This window comes from Petromyzon marinus, chromosome 16 (assembly GCF_048934315.1).
Source record: "Petromyzon marinus isolate PM22_M1 ecotype Great Lakes invasive population chromosome 16, UKy_Petmar_22M1.pri1.0, whole genome shotgun sequence".
Lineage (NCBI taxonomy): Eukaryota > Metazoa > Chordata > Hyperoartia > Petromyzontiformes > Petromyzontidae > Petromyzon > Petromyzon marinus.
In genome coordinates this window covers 9750515-9777196 of record NC_133682.1, presented here as the reverse complement: position 1 = coordinate 9777196, position 26682 = coordinate 9750515, and the positions used below count along the sequence as shown (strand labels likewise).

The window sequence follows — 26682 nt, the reverse complement described above, 5'->3', positions numbered from 1 at the left end:
GAGCGAAGTTCGCGCTCCACGTTTTGGTGGCACGCAACGTTGGCCCGGCAATTGGGGAAACTTTTATGACATCGTCATTCGCGGGCCAAACAAAATCATTAACTTAAACAAAATTAGCCCGTTATATTTGGTCAAAGATTTAATTAACTCACCCACTACGTGATGGCTGGAACTGCTTTTTTTTGGTGAGGCGTGTGGTGATGTTAGCTGGTATTGATAATGTTAGCTGGTATTGATGATGTTAGCTGGTATCGATGATGTTAGCTGGTATTGATGATGTTAGCTGGTATCGATGATGTTAGCTGGTATTGACGATGTTAGCTGGTATTGACGATGTTAGCTGGTATTGATGATGTTAGCTGGTGTTGATGATGTTAGCTGGTATTGATGATGTTAGCCAGTATTGATGATGTTGACCGGTATTGATGATGTTAGCCGGTATTGATGATGTTAGCTGGTATTGATGATGTTAGCTGGTATTGATTATGTTAGCTGGCGTTGATGATGTTAGCTGGTGTTGATGTTAGCTGGTATTGACGATGTTAGCTGGTATTGATGATGTTAGCCGGTATTGATGATGTTAGCTGGTATTGATGATGTTAGCTGGTATTGATGATGTTAGCTGGTATTGACGATGTTAGCTGGTATTGACGATGTTAGCTGGTATTGACGATGTTAGCTGGTATTGACGATGTTAGCTGGTATTTATGATCTTAGCTGGTGTTGATGATGTTGCTACTCGCAACTGCTTTTCCAGGTTTGCTCTCCTAGATTTATTTAATTTCGAGTCCCGCCTGCAGTTGCCTTGGTAGGGCCCAGACCAAATGATTTCGCAGGCCTTGTACGGACCGCGGGCTGGACGCTCCCCGCTACCTGGTTTAAAGCGTCCCGAAAAAAATCAGAAAGCTGTAACCGCGGTGGAGTTGTTTTTTTTCTGATTCTCATTTAGAAATATATATCATTAAAGCTGTAAGCAAAGTCCCTCTACCGTACGTGTAGCTTATTTTGGACCCTCTAGAGATTCTTCTAGAACACTGTCAGAATAGGTTAGTCACGATCGTGAGCGTTTGTGTACGTAGACGTCAGACGCGTGAATAATGTGTTGTTGAAAGCCATGAATGTGAAATGTATTCAAATGCAAATATGGAAATAGCCCGAGTTAATTCCCCCCCCCCCACTTTTTTTTACCTCGTTTCACATCGCCACCTGATTAGCGTCGTCCCTCCCTGTCTCGTTATCCGTTGCCTCCACCCACCCACACACTGCTACCCTGTACAGTCGCTTCAATTTTACGTCGTTTCGATATACGTCGTCGCACATTTCAAGAACGCATCCCCCCCCACCCCCTTCAGCCCCCCGACGTATTACTGTAGTGTCGATAGATAGTTTGTAGTACTTTCCCCGCCATGGTAATGTGGAATTTCCACCACTGGTTTGAACGGAAACGCCTCTCCTTTGCTAGTTATAAAAACAAAAAAATGTCCATTATTTACTCAGGCATAGTGTCACCGAGTCTCAAGACTCGTTCGCACGAGAGTTCTGCGCGCGAGATGTTAGGCCAATTCTTTTTTTTTGTTGTTTGTTGTTGTTCAGATCAATGTTGTTGTGTTTTGTTGTTGTTGGTTGTTGTTCAGATCCATGTTGTTGTATTTGTTGTTGTTGTTCAGATCCATGTTGTTGTATTTGTTGTTGTTGTTGTTGTTGTTCAGATCCATGTTGTTGTATTTGTTGTTGTTCAGATCCATGTTGTTGTATTTGTTGTTGTTTGTTGTTGTTCAGATCCATGTTGTTGTATTTGTTGTTGTTCAGATCCATGTTGTTGTATTTGTTGTTGTTTGTTGTTGTTCAGATCCATGTTGTTGTTGTTCATATCCATGTTGTTGTATTTGTTGTTGTTGTTCAGATCCATGTTGTTGTATTTGTTGTTGTTCAGATCCATGTTGTTGTATTTGATGTTGTTGTTCAGATCCATGTTGTTGTATTTGTTGTTGTTCAGATCCATGTTGTTGTATTTGTTGTTGTTGTTCAGATCCATGTTGTTGTATTTGTTGTTGTTGTTCAGATCCATGTTGTTGTATTTGTTGTTGTTGTTCAGATCCATGTTGTTGTATTTGTTGTTGTTGTTGTTCAGATCCATGTTGTTGTATTTGTTGTTGTTATTGCTTCGTTTGGGGTGAAACCCAAGCGCCAGTCGTTGTACTCCACCGCGCTCCCCTGGGCGTGGCGAAGTATGGCCACACACACACACTTGTATACACACACACACTTGTACACACACACACACTTGTATACACACACACACTTGTATACACACACACACTTGTATACACACACACACTTGTATACACACACACTTGTATACACACACTTGTATACACACACACACACACTTGTATACACACACACTTGTATACACACACACACTTGTATACACACACACACTTGTATACACACATACACTTGTATACACACACACTTGTATACACACACTTGTATACACACACACACACACTTGTATACACACACACTTGTATACACACACACACTTGTATACACACACACACTTGTATACACACACACACTTGTATACACACACACACTTGTACACACACACACTTGTATACACACACACACTTGTATACACACACACACTTGTATACACACACACTTGTATACACACACACACTTGTATATACACACACACTTGTATACACACACACACTTGTATATACACACACACTTGTATACACACACACACTTGTACACACACACACTTGTATACACACACACACTTGTACACACACACACTTGTACACACACACACACTTGTATACACACACACACTTGTATACACACACACTTGTATACACACACACACTTGTATACACACACTTGTATACACACACACACACGCACGTGTTTGTGTATAAAATCTCCCACGGCCCTTCGCGTCCCGTTGAGCCACCGTGGAAGCAGAAGAAGGAGGAGGAGGATAAGAAGGAGAAGCAGCAGTAGCAGCAGCAGCAGCGACTTGGCGTCCCTGACGCGAGCGGTGAGCGGCATGTGGAACGTTGGAGACGAGGCGAGTCCCCGGGACGGTTCCGCGGACGATGGCAACGCCCCCGTCGGCCGTCGAGGACGTGTTTGCTAAAACCGTTTCAGAGAATGAAAAGTCGCCGCAACCCTTTGAAGCCGCGCGTAAAGGAAGAAACATAAAATTAAATTAAACGAAAAATAAACCGCGGAGAGAAACACGGGGGGGTGGGTGTGGGGGGGGGTGTGGGGGGGTGAGGTAGATGAGGGTTTCCGCCACTGACGCGGAGCAGGCAAAGCCCCTTTCGTGGGGCGATGTCGCAAACTCGCTCGGTTGCCGGAACACCTTTGACGGGTAGGCCGTGGCCAGCAACAACGCCCGGCCGCCTTTGTCTCCCCGGCGCCGATGTTTTGGCTGTCACCTCCCCCCCACCACCACCCACCCCACCCCGCCGCCGCCTGCGATTAGCGCGGTTTGGCCTACGTACAGCGCGAAAGAAGTTCGCGACATTACATATCTTCTGCTGTTTTTGTTTTAACCAAGTAAGGTCCACTGAGCCACGTAGCCGCTTTTCAGAAGCGACACGCTAGCCCGGCGAAGTGGCGAGCCGCCGTCGCGTGCGAAATGTAGACCAGCGGCCGAATTGTTCGAAACGCGCGGCGTCGACTCTGGACGCGGAGGGGCAAACCGGAGGACCCGGAGGGAAAAAATCCTCGCGACCACGAGGAGAGAGAGAGCGAGAGAGAGAGAGACACCACAAGCTCCAAATACATTGCAGGCGCCAGGGTCGGGATCGAACCCACGACCTCCTGTACATCGGGCGAGGTAGTTAACATCTCATAGCCACCGTGATGATGATGATGATGAGAGAGAGAGACGCCGCAAGCTCCAAATATACAGCTGCAGGCGTCAGGGTCGGGATCGAACATCGCTTCTCGTTCTAGGTCAAGTCGACCTAGGGGAGGCCCAGAACCGGCTCGTATGTTCGCCCGCTGACGTTGGCCCCTGTGAGCGGGCAATGTCGACGTTGGGTGCAGGGAGGGGCCTCGGTGCGGTGACGATATCCCAGGGGCGTGGGCAGCACGCGGCTCTTCTTTGTGACGTCATTCATTAAGAGGCCGCCGTGGTCGTCACGTGCTCACCACGTGCGCAACCGCGGCTCTTGAAACATTGCGGTGGTTTTCGTTTACTGTTGTTGTTGTTTTGTACCGAATTCGCAACAACAACAACAACAAAAAGTCGCCTCCCCCTGGTTATTTGGGTTGCCCCGAACAACCCCCCACCCCATCCCCCCTTTGCGCGCCTCTCCGCCAAGGACTGCGGCAAATCGTCAAGGAGCCCCCCACCCACTCAAGGGTGGGGGGGGGGGCCCACGGGGACTCGGCGAGCCTCTCCTCGGGGGTAAACAAGCGTGAGAGAGATGTGAGAGAGAGGGTGAGAGAGAGCGTGAGAGAGAGCGTGAGAGAGAGATGTGAGAGAGATGTGAGAGAGACGTGAGAGAGAGAGACGTGAGAGAGCGTGAGAGCGAGATAGAGACGTGAGAGAGAGCGTGAGAGTGAGTGAGAGAGAGTGAGAGAGACGTGAGAGAGACGTGAGAGAGAGACGTGAGAGAGAGCGTGAGAGAGAGACGTGAGAGAGAGACGTGAGAGAGAGCGTGAGAGAGTGAGAGAGAGTGAGAGAGACGTGAGAGTGAAATGAGAGAGACGTGAGAGAGACGTGAGAGAGACGTGAGAGTGAAATGAGAGAGCGTGAGAGCGTGAGAGAGACGTGAGAGAGAGAGACGTGAGAGAGACGTGAGAGAGATGTGAGAGAGCGTGAGAGAGATGAGAGAGACGTGAGAGAGAGATGAGAGAGACGTGAGAGAGAGTGAGAGAGTGAGAGCGTGAGAGAGACGTGAGAGAGTGAGAGAGAGACGTGAGAAAGTGAGAGACGTGAGAGAGAGACGTGAGAGAGAGAGACGTGAGAGTGATATGAGAGAGACGTGAGAGTGATATGAGAGAGAGCGTGAGAGAGAGGCGTGAGAGAGACGTGAGGGAGACGATAGAGATGTGAGAGAGATGTGAGAGAGACGTGAGAGAGAGTTAGAGAGACGTGAGAGAGACGTGAGAGAGAGTGAGGGAGACGTGAGAGTGATATGAGAGAGTGAGAGAGAGACGTGAGAGAGTGATATGAGAGAGACGTGAGAGTGATATGAGAGAGACGTGAGAGTGAGAGAGACGTGAAAGAGTGAGAGAGTGCTATGAGAGAGACGTGAGAGTGATGTGAGAGAGTGAGAGAGAGACGTGAGAGAGTGAGAGAGTGAGACGTGAGAGTGATATGAGTGAGAGAGAGACGTGAAAGAGTGAGAGAGTGATATGAGAGAGACGTGAGAGTGATATGAGAGAGACGTGAGAGTGAGAGAGACGTGAAAGAGTGAGAGAGTGCTATGAGAGAGACGTGAGAGTGATGTGAGAGAGTGAGAGAGAGACGTGAGAGAGTGAGAGAGTGAGACGTGAGAGTGATATGAGTGAGAGAGAGACGTGAAAGAGTGAGAGAGTGATATGAGAGAGACGTGAGAGTGATGTGAGAGAGCGTGAGAGAGAGAGAGACGTGAGAGGCTTGCTGGGGGAGGGGTTGAGTACCGGGGGGCTGTGGCGTGGGGGGGGGGGGGCCTAGGGCATAGAACCAGCGGGGCGCGATGCCGTGACGCCACACGGGGGGGGGGGGGGGCAGAGTTCGCTCGTTGTGACGTCAGTGGCATTTTTGGGATTCGAGTCCCACGGGAAGGCGCCCGGATTCGGAACAATTTTGTGGGACACGCGGAGGAGGAGGCTGAGATCTGGGGAGACCGCGATGCGTGTGTGTACGTGTGTGTACGTGTGTATGTGTGCGTGTGTGTGTGTACGTGTGTATGTGTGTGTACGTGTGTGTGTGTACGTGAGTGTGTGTACGTGTGTATGTATGTGTGTGTACGCGTGTGTGTACGTGAGTGTGTGTGTACTTGTGTATGTGTGTGTGTATACGTGTGTGTGTGTCTGCGCTACGAACCCGGCAACCCGAGTTCGATTCCCGCTCACGGCCAACACCACAGTGACGATTATCTGAACCGGTGCTGGGCCTCCCCTAGGTCGACTCAGCCTCAAATGAGTACCTGGTGCGGTGCGTACACATCGCCACTGGGGAGACAAAGGCGGCCGGGCGTGGTGTTGGCCACACACCCCCTCGTGCGCCGTGCCGGCCTTCATAGGCGCTCGCTAACAGCACTTGCCCCCACAGTCTGTTAAGGCTACACGGTTGGATCTTTGTCTTTATCTCTGCCTGTGTGTTGGGGTCGTATTAGTCGGCGATGTGATATGAAACGATGAATGTTCGTCGTGAGACGTGACTCAGCTGCAGTGGTCCCACTGGATATTCCAGTCTGATGATGACGATGGTGGTGATGATGGTGGTGATATCACGTTGAGCGCTCGTAATTACAGCGGTCCCTTTCGTCTGGCTCTCCGAGCCGCTCCCGTCGACGGTGACATCTGAGAATCCTCCAGGAGGAGCCCCCCCTGCCTGGCTCCGTGAGCCTCGGGCACTTCACCACTTTTGCCCCAACTTATTTCGTAGGCGACGTCGTCCGCGCGTGCGCCGAACCGAATTCGCGCCCTGCGGATGCGAGCTCAGAGCTTGCATCGCGCAAAGCCAACCAGCTCCTGTCCACACCTAATCGCGGCGCATGGCTCACTGTGCGTCGAACTTCTTTCGCGCCGTACGTAGCGAACCGTCCTCGTCGGAGGTGCGGCGAGAATGTGCAAGAAACCCGAGCGAACTTTCACGCTCCACGCCGAGAATGAGAGAGGCGCCGTCGTTTTGCGCCATGAACACGGCGAGGCTTTCATCATCCGGCAGTGACGGTGGTGGGTCAGACTCGAGTTCGGGGTTTAGTTTATTTTTGGTGTTGGGGGAGATGGCGGGGGGTGGGAGTGGTAAGTAACAAATTGTAAAAGCGATGAGTTAGTCTGAGCTGTTTCCGCGAAAGCTGCAACAAGACTCATCCCCCTGCGAGGGAGCGACGGAGCGAGCGAGCGAGCGAATGAGTCACCCTGCTGGAACGTTCTCTGCCTCTGCGGGGCCACGTGGGCCGCGAGCCGGCGCCTCTGACCGACCGAATTCACGGCCCCCGACGGTCGAATCCCGCGCGCAGCCGTTCGCAGAAAGTCCGGCCGGGCGCAGCGTGGTGGGTGTGAGTGTGTGTGAGTGTGTGTGTGAGTGCACGTGTGTGTGTGTGCGCGCGTGTGTGTGTGAGTGCGCGTGTGTGTGTGTGTGCGCGTGTGTGTGAGTGCGTGTGTGTGTGCGGGCGCGCGCGCGTGCGTGTGTGTGCACGTGTGTGTATGCGCGTGTGTGTGCGCGCGTGTGTGTGCGCGTGTGTGTGTGTGCGCGTGCGTGTGTGCGCATGTGTGTGTGCGTGTGTGTGCGCGTGTGTGTGCGCGTGTGTGTGTGCGCGTGTGTGTGTGTGTGTGTGCGCGTGTGTGTGTGTGCGCGTGTGTATGCGTGTGTGTGTGTGCGCGTGTGTGTGCGCGTGTGTGCGCGTGTGTGTGTGCGCGTGTGTGTGCGCGCGTGTGTGTGCGTGTGTGCGTGTGTGTGTGTGCGTGTGTGTGTATGCGTGTGTGTGTGTGTGCGTGTGTTTGCGCGTGTGTGTGTGCGTGTGTGCGTGTGTGTGTGCGTGCGTGTGTGCGTGTGCGTGTGTTTGCGCGTGTGTGTGTGCGTGTGTGTGTGTATGCATGTGTGTGCGTGTGTGCGTGTGCGTGTGCGCGCGTAGCCGCGGTGGCCCGGCGCTTTGTTGGGAGGCAACCGGCGGGGCGTTGCGTGGGGACAGAGGGTTGGTGGATCACGCAGAGATCTGCGAAAATTCCCCCAAAACTCAAGCAAACTGCCTCTCGAGGTTGCGCCGTGGTGCTGGTGGTGGCCAGTGGTAGAGCGTGAACGAATTTATTGAATCCATCCGTGCGGTGTTTTATTGATGCGTGTTGTCCCCCCCCCCCCCCTTGGCATGAGTTTGTGGGGTTTTCTCCGGACTCTTCCCAAATGGGTGCATTGGGATCTGCGGATGAAATTCGCTTTTACAATTGTAAATGTTTTCCATTATTGAACTCTCATCGATCGGAATGGCCAGAAATCCCAACGGAGTAGGAACTTTCATGAAGAAATGGAAAAAAAAAACTCTAGCCAGGTTTTTGCTGGGTCAAAATAAGTCGCGTCGATTAAATTGATCACTGACACAAAAGAATCGTTAACGATTGCTATAAATGGAATTATCATTATCATATGTCGTCAGAGACAAGCACACGCGTTGAACATGTTGTGCTGTGTGTATGTATGTACCTAGCCTGGCACAGGCGCTGTGGAAACCTCACTGGTGGTGGTGGTTGTTGTGTTGGTGTCACAGGCAGTACCATCAATAGAGCAGTGTCAGTCAGTGGAGCATCTGTCATCGTTTGTATCCACGTGTCAGCGAGTATTTACGAATGTACTTGTGTCAATTTGCATCTCTGCTTTGAAGAAGGTCGGTTTCCCAAAACGTCGCCTATTTTAGGTTTTTAAAAAAAAAAAATTGCCTTCAAAGGCCTATGCAGCGTTAATGACGAATGTGTTGATTTTTTTCTGTTATTTGTGCTCGGGCACGACTCACCGCCACCACAGCGTGCCAAATGTTTGGTCCTTAATAGGTGCTCGCTAACAGCCGTTGTCCCCGCCACGGGCTTGCCACGGCCACACGCGGCATCTCTCTCCTCTCTCTCTCTCTCGTCTTCTGCGAGCCATACGACCGGTGGATAGCTTTGCTTTGGGAATAGGTTTTACCCTTTTAACTGGCACAAAAACTGACACCTATATTCAAGGCATCATGTTTGCAATAACCACAACACAAGCAGTCAAAATGCAAACAAAAAAGACAACTCTGAATAAAGGTGTCAGTTTTTGTGCCAGTTAAAAGGGTGAAACCTATTCCTACATCTTGTTACTGGCAAAGGAGGTCTCATAATGTAAAGGCTTTGCTTTGCTCACGTGTCCGTGAAACAGCTGCGACCCATCGGCCAAACGCAAGCCTCCACCGGAGCCGAACTCTTTAATTTGAATGCCTCTGCTTGGCTCGTCTCGCGTATAAACAACGCACGCCTGCTGTCAAAATATTTCTCTTTTAAGGGGGGGGAGGAATTAATTAAGGGCCCAGGGACACACACAACACAATATCCTGATCTCCGGTCGGCATCATCGCCACCCCCCCTCCCCGCCACACGCACACGCGCGCAACTCTCACAGGGGAGGTCCTGACAGGTGTTTCATTGCAGTTGTTTACAACAAGACACGGAGGGATGATGCTCCCTGCGTGTGTGCTGGCCATCTCGTGTGCCTCGCCGCACTGGGGCGCACAACAAGTTTGTTAAGGCGCGTCTGCCTGTGCGTCCACATTTTGACGCCGACGCCTCTGGGACGGATGTGAACTGGTAAGCCTTGAAGATTGGAACAAACCTTGAGCAGGTGTCAATGCGTGAGCGTCGAGCGTTCTCGCGGACGTTCGGTCGGTCTTTATAAATTCACCAAAAGTATTTTAACATTTTTTTTCTTTGCAAATAGGTCGTAAATTGTGCAACCAATGTTCGCGAGTCACGGTTTTAATTTGCATCTCCTTCCACACATCTCTCGAGTTCAACCTTTGATTTCGAGAAGGGCGCCGCGGTGGCTAGGAGATGTTAACTACCTCGCCTGGTATGCAAGAGGTCGTGGGTTCGATACCGACCCTGGCGCCTGCTGCTGCTGTGTATTTGGAGTTTGCTGTGTGTCTCTCTCTCATCATCATCACGGTGGCTAGGAGATGTTAACTACCTCGCCTGGTATACAGGAAGTCGTGGGTTCGATCCCGACCCTGACGCCTGCTGCTGTATATTTGGAGTTTGCGTCTCTCTCTCTCCCATTGTGGTCACGTGTATTTTTCTCCGGATCCTCCGGTTTTCCCCTCCACATTTAGAATAAACATCACCACGCGTTCAGAGTATTTGTCTGCTGTACATTTCCACGTGATAAGCCACGTCGTTGAGCTATCATTTGTGGCCAGGTCGTTTATTAAAAAAAGAGCTATATAGCTCAGTGTGGGCCTTACCTGGTAAAATAATAAAATAGTTTTAGTTTCGTTTGTGTGTGGTCGTATCGTGATGTTTTATGTTCGCTTGTGTCAACGGATGTAAAGAAATGTTTGGAAGACACATCAATTGTGTTGAATGTTTAATCCATCTTGTTAAGATTAACTTGCAATCAAATTATCTGCACTGCATATTCTTGCATATTTTATTGTTGCAATGGTTTAATATAACAAAACAAAAAACTTTTAAGTTTATTTGAACTATTGTAATTAACATATAAAGCAATCATGTGTGATCATATTAATAATAAACTCACATGTAGAGCTTAATCCTCTGCTGGATAACGGCCTCCCCACGCCATGTCCAGTCATGTTTGACCATACTTCACCACGCTGGTCAGTGCTGGTTGGTGAAGGCAGGGGGTGGGGGGGGTGGGGAAAGGCCTGGGCCAGGAGACGGTTCAGATGCCAGTCGCCACTGACGTTAGCCGTGGCATCTCATGGCTAGGTACGGTGCGAAGGAAGTTCAACAGTCATCATCATTCACTTCCAACTCCGCCTGTTCGCTACAATGCCGGTGCTCATCCATGGGTCACATGAGCGTTGCGTGATCGCCCTCTGGTGGACAAATTCGGTATTGCACGGCGGTTGGGGGGGGGGGAGTGGCTTTATAATTATTAATCAATGTCCCTGCGATGCAGACTAATACACTTGGATTTGTATACACGGAGAGAAATAACGCGGTTAACGAAACCTCTTAAGTGTCGTAATGGAACGCATCAACTTCGTTAACCGAGGTATTACTGTGCATATATATTTTTTAAACTCATTTAGATTCGACAATTACACAGTGGCCTTAAATATTATAGGCGGCGTTTCATTTTGTATTGTTTCTCATTTATGTTCAGGCTCATTTGTATTGAGTTTTTTTTCTGATTGGAGATGTTCACTCCCTCGCCTGCTATACGGGAGGTTGTGGGTTCGGTCCCGACCCTGACGCCTGCTGCTGTATATTTGGAGTTTGCGTGTCTCTCTCATCATCATCACGGTGGCTAGGAGATGTTCACTCCCTCGCCTGCTATACGGGAGGTCGTGGGTTCGATCCCGACCCTGACGCTTGCTGCTGCTGCTGTATATTTGGAGTTTGCGTGTCTCTCTCTCATCATCATAACGGTGGCTAGGAGATATTAACTACCTCGCCTGCTATACAGGAGGTTGTGGGTTCGATCCCGACCCTGACGCCTGCTGCTGCTGCTGTATATTTGGAGTTTGCGTGTCTCTCTCCCCGCGGTCGCGTGGAATTTTCTCCGGGTCCTCCGGTTTTTCCCTCCACATTTACAATCGACATCGCCACGCGTTCAGAGTGTTTAGGCTGCTATGATGTCCACGTGATAGTCCACTGCGTTGAGCTATCACGTGTGGCCAGGTCGCTTCTGAAAAAATATCCACATAGCTCAATGGGGCCTTACCTGGTAAAAAAAAAAAAACATATATCGTTTCAATAAAAAAACAACTCAGTTGAGTTTAGATCAGCCACACACGCTCAATTCATAGGAATCTATGACTGTGTCTCTTCCCCGATGACCACGATGACGGTGGTGGTGGTGCTGCTGCTGCGCGTGTCTTGGCCTTCGTCTCCCTACAGGCAGAGGGGGCGTCTCGATGGCCATGGCGGTCACATGGGCACCACTCCTCATCTTCGGTCTCATCATCAAGGCAGCCCACGGTGAACACACGGGTGAGCTGTCGCGGGGATTGAGTGGGGGTGGTGTTCATTTGGGTGAGCGTGTGGGTGAGTGGGTGGGTGAGCGTTTGAGTGAGTGGCTGGGCGAGGAAATGTGTGAGTGCGTGGGCGAAATGGGAGAGTGAGCATGCGGGTGAGTGGGTGGGTGGTTGGGTGAGTGAGCGGGTGAGCGTGTGTGTGTGAGCGTGTGTGTGTGAGCGTGTGGGTGGAGACATCAACAGCGAGTGAAGCTCACGGGGGATTACGACGATGGTAGTAGCGATAGAAGAGTGACACGGACACGGCGACGACCACGACGATTTAAATCGTAAAACTACCAAGCGTCTCGTTTTGCCCCACTTTCAATAAAGTGTTCGGCAAAGGACCCCTTGAGGCTTTTCATCCTCCATGTACCATCCTCCGTGTTTGTTCTAACATCTCCCGCCCGGCCGCCTAATCCAGGGGTCGGCAATGGAAGTAACAAGACGGGAGATTTTTGTGTTGGAATTCGGTGGAAAAAAAACCACCCCTCAATGTTCCAAGAGCCCCAATGCCACTGTGGTGGTGGGGTCCTTGATAGATAAATAAATAAATAACTCTCTCAGGCCTCGAAGAGACGCAGGTTGGCGACCCACGGTCTCATCCAACCTCCCCCCCACTACCCCTCCCCCCACTACCCCTCCCCCCACTACCCCTCCCCCCACTACCCCTCCCCTCCACCTCCTCCCCCCCACTACCCCTCCCCCCCTCTACCCCTCCCCCCCACTACCCCCCCCACTACCCCCCCCACTACCCCTCCCCCCACTACCCCTCCCCCCCACTACCCCTCCCCCCACTACCCCTCCCCCCACTACCCCTCCCCCCCACTACCCCTCCCCCCAATACCCCTCTCCCCCACTACTCCTCCCCTCCATACCCCTCACCTCCTCCCCCCCTCTACCCCTCACCTCCTCCCCCCCACTACCCCTCCCCCCCACTACCCCTCCCCCCCTCTACCCCCCCCACTACCCCTCCCCCCCCCCCACAGTGTTCGGCATGGGGGAGCCCCCCGCGCTGGCTCCCTACCCGGAGCTGCACCACGCCGAGTCACACGCCGTGCTGCTGCCGGGCGAGCGCTTCGAGCTGCGCTGCTCCGGCGAGACGCGCCTCACGTGGCGCCACCCGGCGGCGGCCCACGTGGCCGTGGTCGACACGCTCGGCGGTGGCGGCAGCGAGGGCGGCGAGGGCGGCGCGGCCTCCTCCTCCTCCTCCTCGTCGTCGACGTCGACGGCGCACGTGAGCACGCTGGTGATCGAGAGCGCGTCCATCGAGCACGCGGGGATCTACGTGTGCGTGTTCAGCGACGAGGGCGACTACGGCGAGGAGGGCGGCGACGACGCGGGCGAGGGGGACGAGGAGGACTACGGCCACGGCAAGGAGGAGGACGAGCTCAACGGGGCCTCCTCGCTGCAGCTCTACGTGCGAGGTGCGTGCACGTGCACGTGTGTGTAGTGTGTGTGTAGTGTGTGTGCGTGTGTGTGTGTAGTGTGTCTGTGTGCACGTGTGCGTGTGTGTGTGTGCGTGTGTGTGTGTGTGCGTGTGTGCGTGTGTGTGCGTGTGTGTGTACGTGTGTGTGTACGTGTGTGTGTGTAGTGTGTGTGTGTGTGTGTGCGTGGGTGCGTGTGTGCGTGTGTAGTGTGTGTGTGTGCGCGTGTCTGTGCACGTGCGTGTGTGTGTGCGTGTGTAGTGTGTGCGTGTGTGTACGTGTACGTGTGTGTGTGTGTGTGCGATCTCGTGTACGCAGGAGGTCGTGGGTTCGATCCCGACCCTGACCCCCGCTGTGGGCCTTGCCTGGTAAAATAGAAATGTGTTTAGTTTGAATCCAATGTGGTCCAATCCAATGTGGTTTCACGGCACGATGGGGTGTCTTCACATTCGTGCATTGATGTGGGGGGGGGGGAGGGGGAGGGGGCACGCATCGGGTGCGCGCTAAAGGCCACGAGGAGCCGCTGTTGGCCCCCGGGCCTCGCGATGAAGAACGCCGGCTTAGACAGAGAGAGTGGACCGCGCGGGTTGACACAGGACTACGCGGCGTTGATGACGGCGTCCCCGCTCTCGGGAAAAAGGCCGGCGGGCCAAGAAAGAACGAGGTCGGGGAGTGGCGGCCAAGCGGGGGAATCGATTCGCGGATTGTTAAACCGCAGGGCCATGAGCGCTGGCGGCGGCTTCATCCAGCAGTGGATTGACCGTGACGACGACCACGACGATGACAAAGACGATGACGGCAATGGCGACGACGACGATGATGATGACGATGACGATGACGACCACGACAAAGATGGCCACGACGATGACGACGACGACGACGATGACGACCACGACAAAGATGACCACGACGGTGACGGCGACGATGGTTATGATGACGACGACAACGAGGACCGCGCGAAACCGCGGCGCTTCGACGCGCCCCGTGTCCCCGCGTCGCGCTGAGCCCCGCGCAGACCCCGGAGCACCTCCTCATCACGCTCTCCGCACGTGCGTTGCGCCCCCGCGCAGACCCGGAGCACCTCTTCGCGCCGGTGTCCGGCTACGACCACGTGATCCCCGTGAACGAGGGCGAGGAGGCGCTGATCCCCTGCGTGGCGGGCGACCCGCTGACCCGCGTGACGCTGGTGGCGGCCGAGCGGCCCGCCGTGGCCCTGCCCGCCACCTACCTGCCCCTGCGTGGCGTCAGCGCCCACCTCAAGGGCGGCAACTACCGGTGCCACGCCACGCTGGGGGAACGCTCCGAGATGACGCCCGAGTACAACGTCATCGAGATCCCCGGTGAGCGGGGAGGGGGGGGGGAGGGCATCTCTCGCCCCGCGGCTGGGCCTCGGCATTCACCCAAGTCGACTGGGCCTTCGATGAGCAACTTGGTGCAGTCGAGTGAACGGCAGCAAACAGGGAGACCGCGCCGCCGACTTTGCGTGTCCCGTTGCGGCCCTCATCGGTGCTGCTACTCTCTAACAGCACTTGCCACAACAGTCTGTTAAGGCTACGCGGGGGATCTTTGTCTTTGTGGCGGGCGGGCGGTGGGGGGGGGGGATAGCTACGAACCCGGTGGCAACCCGAGATCGATTCCCACTCACGGCCACCGCTGTACACCAGTGGCGGTTATCTGAACGGTTATCTCGTGGGCATCCCCCGGAGGTCGACTCGGCTTTGAACGAGTAGCTGGCGCGGTGTGCGGTGAAGCATCGCCACCAGGGAGTGGGAAGGCAAAAGAAAGGTGGCCGGGCGTGGTGTGACTACCCTCGCACCGCCCCATCGAACGCGTGTCCAGGCGCGAGCGATGTTCGCGCGCCGTACGTAGCCAACCGTGCTGATTCGGAGGTGCGGGGGAAGGACAGCAGTCCCCCAGCAATGAGTTTTCAATCAAATATTTTAAAGCGCACAGCTCCGGTGGCTTCCTAACATCGGAAGGAAGAGCTTTCCAGACGGCCGGGGAAACGCGTCTGAAAGCGCCGCGCGGCGATGCGGTGACCACCGCCTTTGTTCGACGGTTAGCCAAAGGACGTCGCTAACTGCGAGGATGAATGGAGTTCGTGCGATGGTTTATCAGAATCAAAATATGTATTTATACTGGAGGAATCCGATGAGCCATCAAGCTCTTTTTCACAGATGTCCAGTTCCGAGGGGGTAAGGACGTTACAACAACAAACAATGCGAAATAAATCCCAATGCAAAATAAATCCCAACGCGGGGTTCCTCGCGTCTAAGGGTTCACGGCCTGCTCGCGTCTCTGTGCGATGTCCTCAAGTCCGTGCGTGCGCCCGTCCCCGTGTCCCACCAGTGTCGCGGCTCAACCCGACGCTGGAGGCGTCGAGCGTGAAGGTGATGAGCGGAGACTCCTTCAACATCACGTGCTCCGTGCGCGGCAACGGCATCGTCAACTTCGACTGGGAGTACCCCGGCAAACACGTGAGCCGCTCGCGCGCGCGCCAAACGTTGGACGGACGTTGGGGCTCGACGTTGAACCGATGTTGGCGTCAACGTTGGGTCAACGTTTGGGCTAAACGTGGAACGGACGTTGGTCCAGCTGACACGCACACGAACCAGCGTGGTGAAGTACGGTCGAACGGGCCCGATGACCGGTAACGGCACGGGGGGAGGCCTCCATCCAGCGGTGGATGAGTATGCGTGACTCACGGCCACGCACGTCACAGCACTGCCAAACTCGAACGCACTTTCGCATCGCTAATGTGTGCTTGCGTGCACGGTACAGTGGGGAGCGGTGGTGCAGCGGTTAGCGCTACGCTGCGCTACGAACCCGGCGACCCGAGTTCGATTGCCGCTCACGACCAACACCAAGTGACGGTTGTCTGAACCGGTCCTGGGCCTCCCCTAGGTCGACTCAGCCTCAAATGAGTACCTGGCGCGGTGTGTAAACATCGCCACTGGGGAGACAAAGGCGGCCGGGCGTGGTGCTGGCCGCCCACCCCCTCGTGTGCCACAGTGCCGTCCTCCACGTGCGCTGCTAGCTAACAAGCACTTGCCCCAACAGTCTGTTGAGGCTGTACGGGGGACCTTTGCCTCTGTGCACGTACAGTGTAAGCATGCGCAGCGATTATTTATAATCGCTGCGTTTACGTGAACTGTGTTTGTGCGCGGTGCCCCTCTCGAGATTTACGCGGCAATTAAAATGTAATCGTCTCGCTCATAATTCCGCCTCTGTATCAGCCGCTTATTTGTTTTACGCAATTCATATCGAGCTCCGTCGGAGGACGGGGGGTGGAGGGGGGGTGGTGGTGGCGGGGTGGTGGTGGCGGGGCGACGCGGGGGGGCATCAGCGAGAGGCCCGCTCGTTGTTTTGTGAAAACAAACGAGGAAACGCTCCACGCGCGGAGGAGGAAGGGGCCCAGACCGCCGTGGCGGTGTAACAGGGCCAGCGGTGTTGGCCGCGTCGCCCGTGAACGCGATGGTCGTGCCCGCCGAACGTAAGCCGGCCGATCAGCGCGGTTGGCTAAATAGGGTGCGGAACGAGCGCAACATATTGTATGAGAAAGTTTGGCTGGCTGGCTGGCTGACTGGCTGGCTGGCTCGCTGGAGGGACAGACAGACGGATGGAAGGATGTGCGGGGCTGCTATTTTCCATGGGATCTCCGGCACATCGGGATCCACGGATGAAATGCGCCTTCCAGATGAAAAATTATACTATTACTATCCAATTATTATTATTATTATCATGACGACTGTCATTAAATGGGTTTAGGATACCAATGAGTGAGAAATAAGAAGTTGTTATTAACGTAGAGCTGTCGCGTTCAGAGTATTTGGCCGCTATGAATGTCCACGTGACGATGAGCCCCTTCGTTGAGCTATCACGTGTGGCCAGCTCGACTTACAACAAAGTGCTGTTAAGCTCAGTGGGGCCTTACCTGGTAACATTTCAAAAAATGTCCATCATCCAGCGGTGGATCGACAATGTCTGTACATTGTGCCCATGTCTTTATGTCGAACTTCTTTTGCGCCGGATGTAGCCAACCGTGTAAATCAGAGGTATGGGGGAAAGGACAACAAACTAAACACAAAAAGCAGTTCGTAAATCTAGATGATGATTCAAAAGTGCATAGCCCCAGTGGCTTCCAGATATCGGAAGGAAGAGCGTTCCAGACGGCCGCAGATGCGCATGTGGTGAAACGTCACCACATGCGACCCTGACTCGTGTTTGTTGTTGTTTGTTTGTCGTTGTTGTTGTTGTTGTCACGTGGTGGTGGTGGTGGTGATGGTGGTGGCGAGCAGTGGCCGAACGTGAGCGCGCCCCAGACGCTGGTGAGCGACGGAGTGCGCGCCGACGGCGAGACGGAGATCGCGAGCACGCTCACCTTCACCACGGCCACGAGCGCACAGTCAGGATCCTTCCGCTGCTCCGTGGAGAACTCGCAGGGCACGAGCAGCGAGGAGAAGCTGCACATCGACGTGCTGGGTGCGCTCGCACGTGCACTCACCCAGACTCACACACACACTCACACTCACTCGCCCACACTCACACACACTCACACTCACTCACCCACACTCACACTCACTCACTCACACTCACTCACCAACACTCACCCACCCACACTCACACACACTCACACTCACTCACCCACACTCACACTCACTCACTCACACTCACTCACTCACCAACACTCACCCACCCACACTCACACACACTCACTCACACACACTCACTCACACTCACTCACTCACACTCACTCACCAACACTCACCCACCCACACTCACACACACTCACACTCACTCACCCACACTCACACTCACTCACTCACACTCACTCACTCACACTCACACTCACTCACCCACACTCACACTCACTCACACACACTCACTCACCCACCCACACTCACTCACCCACCAACATTCACTCACCCACACTCACACTCACTCACCCACCCACACTCACTCACACACACTCACTCACCACCACTCACCCACACTCACTCACTCACACACACTCACTCACCCACACTCACCCACCCACACTCACCAACACTCACTCACTCGCCCACACTCACACACACACACTCACACTCACTCGCCCACACTCACTCACACTCACTCACCAACACTCACCCACCCACACTCACCCACACTCACTCACCCACCCACACTCACCACACTCACTCACCCACCCACACTCACCCACACTCACTCACCCACCAACACTCAGCCACCCACACTCACCCACACTCACTCACACTCACTCACTCACCCACACTCACCCACACTCACTCACCCACCCACACTCAGCCACCCACACTCACCCACACTCACTCACACTCACTCACCCACACTCACCCACACTCACTCACCCACCCACACTCACCCACCAACACTCACCCACACTCACCCACACTCACTCACTCACCCACACTCACCCACACTCACTCACCAACACTCACCAACCCACACTTACTCACCCACACTCACTCACCCACCCACACTCACACATCCACACTCACCCACCCACACTCACCCACCCACACTCACACACCCACACTCACCCACCCACACTCACTCACCCGTACTCACTCACCCACACTCACCCACCCACACTCACCCACCCACACTCACTCATCCACCCGCACTCACTCACCCACCCACACTCACCCACCCACACTCACTCACCCACCCGCACTCACCCACCCACACTCACCCACACTCACTCACCCACCCACACTCACCCACCCACATTCACTCACCCACCCACACTCACCCACACTTACTCACCCACCCACACTCAACCACCCACAACAACAACAACAACCGCCATTCGCCACTAAGTGGCGGTGACGTCACCACAACGCTTGTGCCAGGCTATGTGCACCCATACTCACCCACACTCACTCACCCACCCACACGCACCCACCCACCCACACTCACCCACACTCACTCACCCACACTCACCCACACTCACCCACACTCACTCACCCACCCACACTCACCCACACTCACTCACCCACACTCCCTCACCCACCCACACTCACCCACCCACACTCACCCACACTCACTCACCCACACTCACTCACCCACCCACACTCACCCACACTCACTCACCCACCCACACTCACCCACCCACACTCACCCATCCACACTCACCCACCCACACTCACACACCTACACTCACCCGCACTCACCCCCCGCGAACTCACCTGCACACTCACCACTCACCCCACGCACACAGACGTAGATCCCTCGCATAACCTTAACAGCCCATCGAGGCTGTTGGTTTGCCGGCGCCACGCCCGACCGCCTTTGTCTCCCCGCTCACAATTTTATCACGCACCGCACCAGGTCCTCATTTAAGGCTGAGCCCACCCAGGGGGGAGGCCCAGGGACCCGTTCGTCTAATCGCCACTCCGGTGTTGGCCGTGGGCGGGAATCGAAGGCCCGGGGTTTTTGATTCCCAGCTCACCCGCGTCCTCCGTGTGCCTGGGCGCGTTGGCAGAGAGCGGCTACGTGCGCCTGCACACGCTGGTGGCGCGCGTGGAGCGCGCGCGAGCGGGCGAGGTGCGCCGCTTCGCCGTGGCCGTGGAGGCGTTCCCCGCGCCCTCGGCCGCGTGTACAAGGACGGGCGGCGCCTGCACGGGGGCCTGGGGGAGGCCGACGTCACGCTCGACGTGCACGACCTCAAGCGCGGCCGGGTGAGAGGGGGTCGCCCGCCCGTTCGTCCGCTCGCTCGTCCGCCCGCCGCTCGCTCGCTCGCCGACCGCACGTGCACGGCTCCCAATGACGGGATGACTAAAGGGGTCCGCGGCAGCTCGACAAACCGTGGGAGCCGCTGTTTGTGATCCGGCGAACGTTCGATTTGGAATGTTTTGTTTTTTACGAAGGTGAAGCTGAGCGCGAGGCGGCTCCGTGCCAGGGTGTGACTGGCAGGGTGTGACGCGGGTGTGGACGCGGGGTGTGACCCAGGGTGTGACACGGGGTGTGACCCAGGGTGTGACCCAGGGTGTGACGCGGGGTGTGACCCAGGGTGTGACCCAGGGTGTGACGCGGGGTGTGACCAGGGTGTGACCCAGGGTGTGACGCGGGGTGTGACCCAGGGTGTGACCCAGGGTGTGACGCGGGGTGTGACCCAGGGTGTGACCCAGGGTGTGACGCGGGTGTGACCCAGGGTGTGACTGTGCCAGGGTGTGACGCGGGGTGTGACCCGGGGTGTGACGTGGGCTCTCACCGCGTGCCCAGGTACGAGAGCGTGCTCACCCTCGTGCGCACCAAGGAGGGAGGACAGTGGCGAGTACACGCTCAGTGTGGAGAACCCCCACGACTCAGCCAACCACAGCTTCAGCCTCTACGTGTTCGGTGAGGCACGCTCGCCATGACGACGGGCGGGGCGCGTGGGGGGGGGGGGCGTGGGGGGGTGAGGGGGGGGGGCGTGGGGGGGGGGGGATAGGGGGTCCGAGAAGGCTCCCCCTAAACCCCCGCGTGCTGGCCTCTCCTGGTCACCATCGCCATCATTATCTACCGTGGAGCTCCGCCGTGAGCCACGAGGCTCCTTTTTGTCGCGGACGGTCCGGGGGCCCGGCGGCCGGCGCTCGCGCCAGGGCCCCTCCTTCACTCCGCTGCTGGATGGATGCCTCCGTGCGTTCTGCCGCGTGCAGTCCCCGCGACCATCAGGAGCTCTCCGGACGCCCACGGACGGTGAACGACACGGAGACCCACGTGGTGACGTGCGTCGCGGAGGGGCTGCCCGTGCCCGAGATCACGTGGTACACCTGCTCGGACCTCAGGAGGTGAACGACTACGCGGGCGCGTCCTGTCCGCTGATGCTGCTGCTGCTGCTGCTGGATGAGGCTCTCCATTGCTGCACAGAACTTCCGCTGGCCGCCGCGTAGCCCCGCAGGAGCCTCCAACGGCGGCTGTGGTCACCCACTGGAGCGCCGTGCGGGCACAAATTCCTCCGTAGCTTCCGCGATCTGCCAATGTCCGGGCGCACGTATCTCACGGGAGCCTCCTATCCCTTCATCCAGCAGTAGATTAATGATGGCTGATGACGGCTCGGAAGTGCACACCGTTGTTCGTGATCTTGGTCCACATTTTGTTCAGTTCAAAGGTGGTGAGGCTGGCCCAACTTGACCTCCGTCTCTGTCTCTCCCTCCGTCTCTGTCTCACTCTCCATCTCCCTGTCTCCCCCTCGATCTCCCTGTCTCTCCCTCTATCTCCCTGTCTCTCCCTCTATCTCCCTGTCTCTCCCTCTATCTCCCTGTCTCTCCCTCTATCTCCCTGTCTCTCCCTCTATCTCCCTGTCTCTCCCTCTATCTCCCTGTCTCTCCCTCTATCTCCCTGTCTCTCCCTCTATCTCCCTGTCTCTCCCTCTATCTCCCTGTCTCTCCCTCTATCTCCCCTGTCTCTCCCTCTATCTCCCTGTCTCTCCCTCTATCTCCCTGTCTCTCCCTCCGTCTCTGTCTCTCCCTCCGTCTCTGTCTCTCCCTCCGTCTCTGTCTCTCCCTCCGTCTCTGTCTCTCCCTCCGTCTCTGTCTCACTCTCTATCACCCTGTCTCTCCCTCTATCTCCCTGTCTCTCCCTCTATCTCCCTGTCTCTCCCTCTATCTCCCTGTCTCTCCCTCTATCTCCCTGTCTCTCCCTCTATCTCCCTGTCTCTCCCTCTATCTCCCTGTCTCTCCCTCTATCTCCCTGTCTCTCCCTCTATCTCCCTGTCTCTCCCTCTATCTCCCTGTCTCTCCCTCTATCTCCCTGTCTCTCCTCCTATCTCCCTGTCTCTCCCTCTATCTCCCTGTCTCTCCCTCTATCTCCCTGTCTCTCCCTCTATCTCCCTGTCTCTCCCTCTATCTCCCTGTCTCTCCCTCTATCTCCCTGTCTCTCCCTCTATCTCCCTGTCTCTCCCTCTATCTCCCTGTCTCTCCCTCTATCTCCCTGTCTCTCCCTCTATCTCCCTGTCTCTCCCTCTATCTCCCTGTCTCTCCCTCTATCTCCCTGTCTCTCCCTCTATCTCCCTGTCTCTCCCTCCGTCTCTGTCTCTCCCTCCGTCTCTGTCTCTCCCTCCGTCTCTGTCTCTCCCTCCGTCTCTGTCTCTCCCTCCGTCTCTGTCTCACTCTCTATCACCCTGTCTCTCCCTCTATCTCCCTGTCTCTCCCTCTATCTCCCTGTCTCTCCCTCTATCTCCCTGTCTCTCCCTCTATCTCCCTGTCTCTCCCTCTATCTCCCTGTCTCTCCCTCTATCTCCCTGTCTCTCCCTCTATCTCCCTGTCTCTCCCTCTATCTCCCTGTCTCTCCCTCTATCTCCCTGTCTCTCCCTCTATCTCCCTGTCTCTCCCTCTATCTCCCTGTCTCTCCCTCTATCTCCCTGTCTCTCCCTCTATCTCCCTGTCTCTCCCTCTATCTCCCTGTCTCTCCCTCTATCTCCCTGTCTCTCCCTCTATCTCCCTGTCTCTCCCTCTATCTCCCTGTCTCTCCCTCTATCTCCCTGTCTCTCCCTCTATCTCCCTGTCTCTCCCTCTATCTCCCTGTCTCTCCCTCTATCTCCCTGTCTCTCCCTCTATCTCCCTGTCTCTCCCTCTATCTCCCTGTCTCTCCCTCCGTCTCTGTCTCTCCCTCCGTCTCTGTCTCTCCCTCCGTCTCTGTCTCTCCCTCCGTCTCTGTCTCTCCCTCCGTCTCTGTCTCACTCTCTATCACCCTGTCTCTCCCTCTATCTCCCTGTCTCTCCCTCTATCTCCCTGTCTCTCCCTCTATCTCCCTGTCTCTCCCTCTATCTCCCTGTCTCTCCCTCTATCTCCCTGTCTCTCCCTCTATCTCCCTGTCTCTCCCTCTATCTCCCTCCCTGTCTCTCCCTCCGTCTCCGTCTCCCCGTCTCCATCTCCTACCCTCCCCTTCCCCCTCTCTCAGCTGTAACGAGCGCTGGGCCTGGCAGCTGCTCAACAGCACCGGCGGCGCCGGCGGCTCCGGCGGCGCCGGCGGCGGCACGGAGGTGGAGACCCACGCCATCGTTGGGGGTCTCACCTCGTCCTCGTCATCGTCGTCGTCGTCCGACGGGCCGGGCCCGGCCGCGGAGTTCCGCAGGGCGCGCGTGTCCAGCACGCTCACGTTCCCGCGCCTCGACCGCTCCACGGCCGTGCGCTGCGACGCCACCAACGCGTTCACGCGCGCCAGCGGCAGCCTGCGGCACGGCGACGACGGCGGCGGCGACGGCGACGACGGCGACGACGACGACGGCGACGCGGAGCCCCTGCACAGCGCCGTGCAGGTCGTCAAGCTCGTCAAGAACGGTGAGCACACCCCGCCCCCCCCCTCTCCCCCTCCACAGTCTCCCCCCCCCCCCCCCACCACCCCACCCCACCCCTCCTTCCCGTCCCTTTCTTTCCCCCCAGCATGTTAGTTATATCTGCTGGCGCGCCGCGGTGGCTATGAGATGTTAACTCCCTCGCCTGGTACGCAGGAGGTCGTGGGTTCGATCCAGACCCTGACGCCTGCTGCTGCTGTATATTTGTAGTTTGCGTGTCTCTCTCTCTCATCATCATCATCACGGTGGCTATGAGATGTTAACTCCCTCGCCTGGTACGCAGGAGATCGTGGGTTCGATCCCAACCCTGACGCCTGCTGCTGCTGTGTATTTGTAGTTTGCGGTGTCTCTCTCTCTCTCATCATCATCACGGTGGCTAGGAGATGTTAACTACCTCGCCTTGTATACAGGAGGTCGTGGGTTCGATCCAGACCCTGACGCCTGCTGCTGCTGTATATTTGGAGTGTCTCTCTCTCTCCCCGTGGTCGCGTGGATTTTTCTCTGGGTCCCCCGGCTATTCCCTCCACATGTAGAATCGACATCACGCGTTTAGAGTAGGCGAGTCATCCTGAGCTGTCGCGCGCTGCGCGTTTCCAACCCTGCGTCTGCCTGTTCGTGATCTCACGTCCCCTTTTGTACGGCAACAAAAAAAAAACAGCTAAATCAAACCTACCGCACTTAAAATTAAAAACCATTCAACTCTTTTTGTTTGTTTTTTTAACCAGGTAAGGCCCCAGTGAGCTATGTAGCGCTCTCTTTCAGAAGCAACCTGGCCACAAATGATAGCTCAACGAAGTGGATTATCGCGTGGAGATTTATAACAGCACCCAACGACTCTAAACGCGTGGTGATGATGATTCTAAACGCGGAGGGAAAAACCGGATGACCCAGAGAAAAAAATCCACGTGACCACGGGGAGAGAGAGAGAGACGCAAACTCCAAATATACAGCAGCAGGCGTCAGGGTCAGACTCGAACCCAACAGCTCCCGCATACCAGGCGAGGTAGTTAACATCTCCTAGCCACCGCGGCGGGCCTCCCGTGCTTTAAGACCGCAGCGTTTCAAGCGCTGCGTTGGGCGCGACCGTAATTACACAACGTCGCCTCTCTCTACCCTTTGGCAGATTCTCACTCGAAGCTCAAGGTGATGGCGGCCATCTTGGTGCTGCTGGTGGTCGTCATCGTCTCTCTCATCGTGCTCGTCGTCGTCTGGAAGCAGGTAGACGTCGTCCCCTCCTCGCCGACGACGCACGACCGCCTGCCGCCGCTGTCTTGCGGACACGCGCACGTACTCTCGCGACGGTTTAGCTGGCGTATGGACGTGCGCATGTTGAGATTCATTCGCTCCGTACATGGCCAACCGTGCTCATCGGAGGTGCCGATGATGGCGTCAATGATGGCAATATTGATGACATTTACTATAATGATAATGAAGATGAAGCTGATGATGATGATGACACTTACAGCGATGAAAATTATACCGCTGATGACGGTGTTAACGATGATGAGGATCGTGATGATGAAACTCACAATGATGATAATGAACCTGCTGGTGATGGTGTCAATGATGATGTTGATGACGACGACGATGACGACGATGACGATGATGGCGACGACGCTGACGCCGATGATTTGGTGGGGCCTTGCCGGCTTGCAGAAGCCGCGCTACGAGGTCCGCTGGAAGGTGATCGAGTCGATCAGCCCCGACGGGCACGAGTATGTCTACGTGGACCCCACGCAGCTCCCCTACGACTCCCGCTGGGAGCTCTCCCGGGACTCCCTCCAGCTCGGTGAGCCAGCGGAGCCGGAGCTGCGAGCCAGGCGGGCGGACAGCGGCGACGGCGTAGCGGTGGGCGCGCCGCGGCCGCTAACCGCTACGCCGCGATCTTTGCCGGCAACGCGTTTCGGCTCGCACTCTGCGCGGGCGAGCGGCCGCGGCCTGGCTGAGCCTGGGCCGCCCCCCTCCTCCTCCTCCTCCTCCTCTGGACCGACTCGGCCCGAAAAGTCGAGCGCCGGGTCCGCCCGACGTGCGAACGCCGAGGCTGCGAACGACTCGGGCGGTCGCACGTGGCGCTGGTGCCGCCGACGCCGCCTCGCGTCCGCTACAGCCACGCTAGGCGCTCGCTAAAGCTGCGTGGGCCGCTGAATGGGCTGACGGTGGTGCCATGCGCTGACTGTGCCCCTCCCCCCCCCGTCACCAGGCCGGATCCTGGGCTCGGGAGCGTTTGGGAAGGTGGTGGAGGCCACGGCTCGTGGGATGAGCCACTCGCAGACCTACATGAAGGTGGCGGTCAAGATGCTGAAACGTACGTACCACCGCCGTCGTCACCGTCGTCATCATCAACACACGTCACCATCATCACCGTCGTCATTGTCGTCATCATCGACACATCACCATCATCACTGTCGTCATCATCGACACATCATCATCACCATCATTCTCTTCACTGCCAATTCCATCATCATCATAATCAAAAACTATTAAGAATATATATCACCAGGTTAGGCCCACTGAGCTGTAAAGCTCTTTTTTCAGAAGTGACCTGGTCACAAACAATAACTCGGCGTAGTGGCTTATCATCACGTATAAATGCATTGCAAACAAATACTCGATTCTCACGTTGATTCTAAATGTGGAGGGAAAAACCGGAGGACCGGGAGAAAAATCTATGCCGCCACGGGGAGAGAGACACGTAAACTCCAAATATACAGCAGCAGGCGTCAGGGTCGGGATCGAACCTGTGACCTTCTGCGTACCAGGCGAGGTAGTTAACATCTCCTATCCACCGTGATGATGATGATGATGAGAGAGACGCAAACTTCCAAATACACAGCAGAAGCAGGCGTCAGGGTCGGAATCGAACCCACCACCTCCTGCGCACCAGGCGAGGTAGTTAACATCTCCTAGCCACCGTGGCGCCCAAACAGCATCGCCATTGGCCGAGGAGGAGGAGGAGGAGGATCCAGGGCGTGAGATTCGTGAGAACGATGACGGCGGTAGCGGCGATGAAAGCGTGACAGGGAAGCGACTGACTTGACAGCGAGAGAGCAGCGTTGAGTTGGGC

At 55.8% G+C, this 26682-nt stretch overlaps 1 protein-coding gene across 1 annotated transcript in view; it reads left to right on the top strand.

The window, feature by feature from the left end:
• The window catches only part of PDGFRA (platelet derived growth factor receptor alpha), a 53972-nt gene that overhangs the window by 16436 nt on the left and 10854 nt on the right, over nt 1-26682 (top strand). The window contains 13 exon segments of the mRNA XM_076067500.1: nt 11779-11871; nt 12884-13321; nt 14392-14661; nt 15671-15798; nt 17620-17803; nt 19827-20022; nt 20568-20683; nt 20983-21005; nt 21008-21114; nt 23225-23604; nt 24742-24836; nt 25275-25407; nt 25819-25923. Coding sequence (XP_075923615.1) covers nt 11796-11871; nt 12884-13321; nt 14392-14661; nt 15671-15798; nt 17620-17803; nt 19827-20022; nt 20568-20683; nt 20983-21005; nt 21008-21114; nt 23225-23604; nt 24742-24836; nt 25275-25407; nt 25819-25923 — 2251 coding nt within the window. The 5' untranslated portion in view covers nt 11779-11795.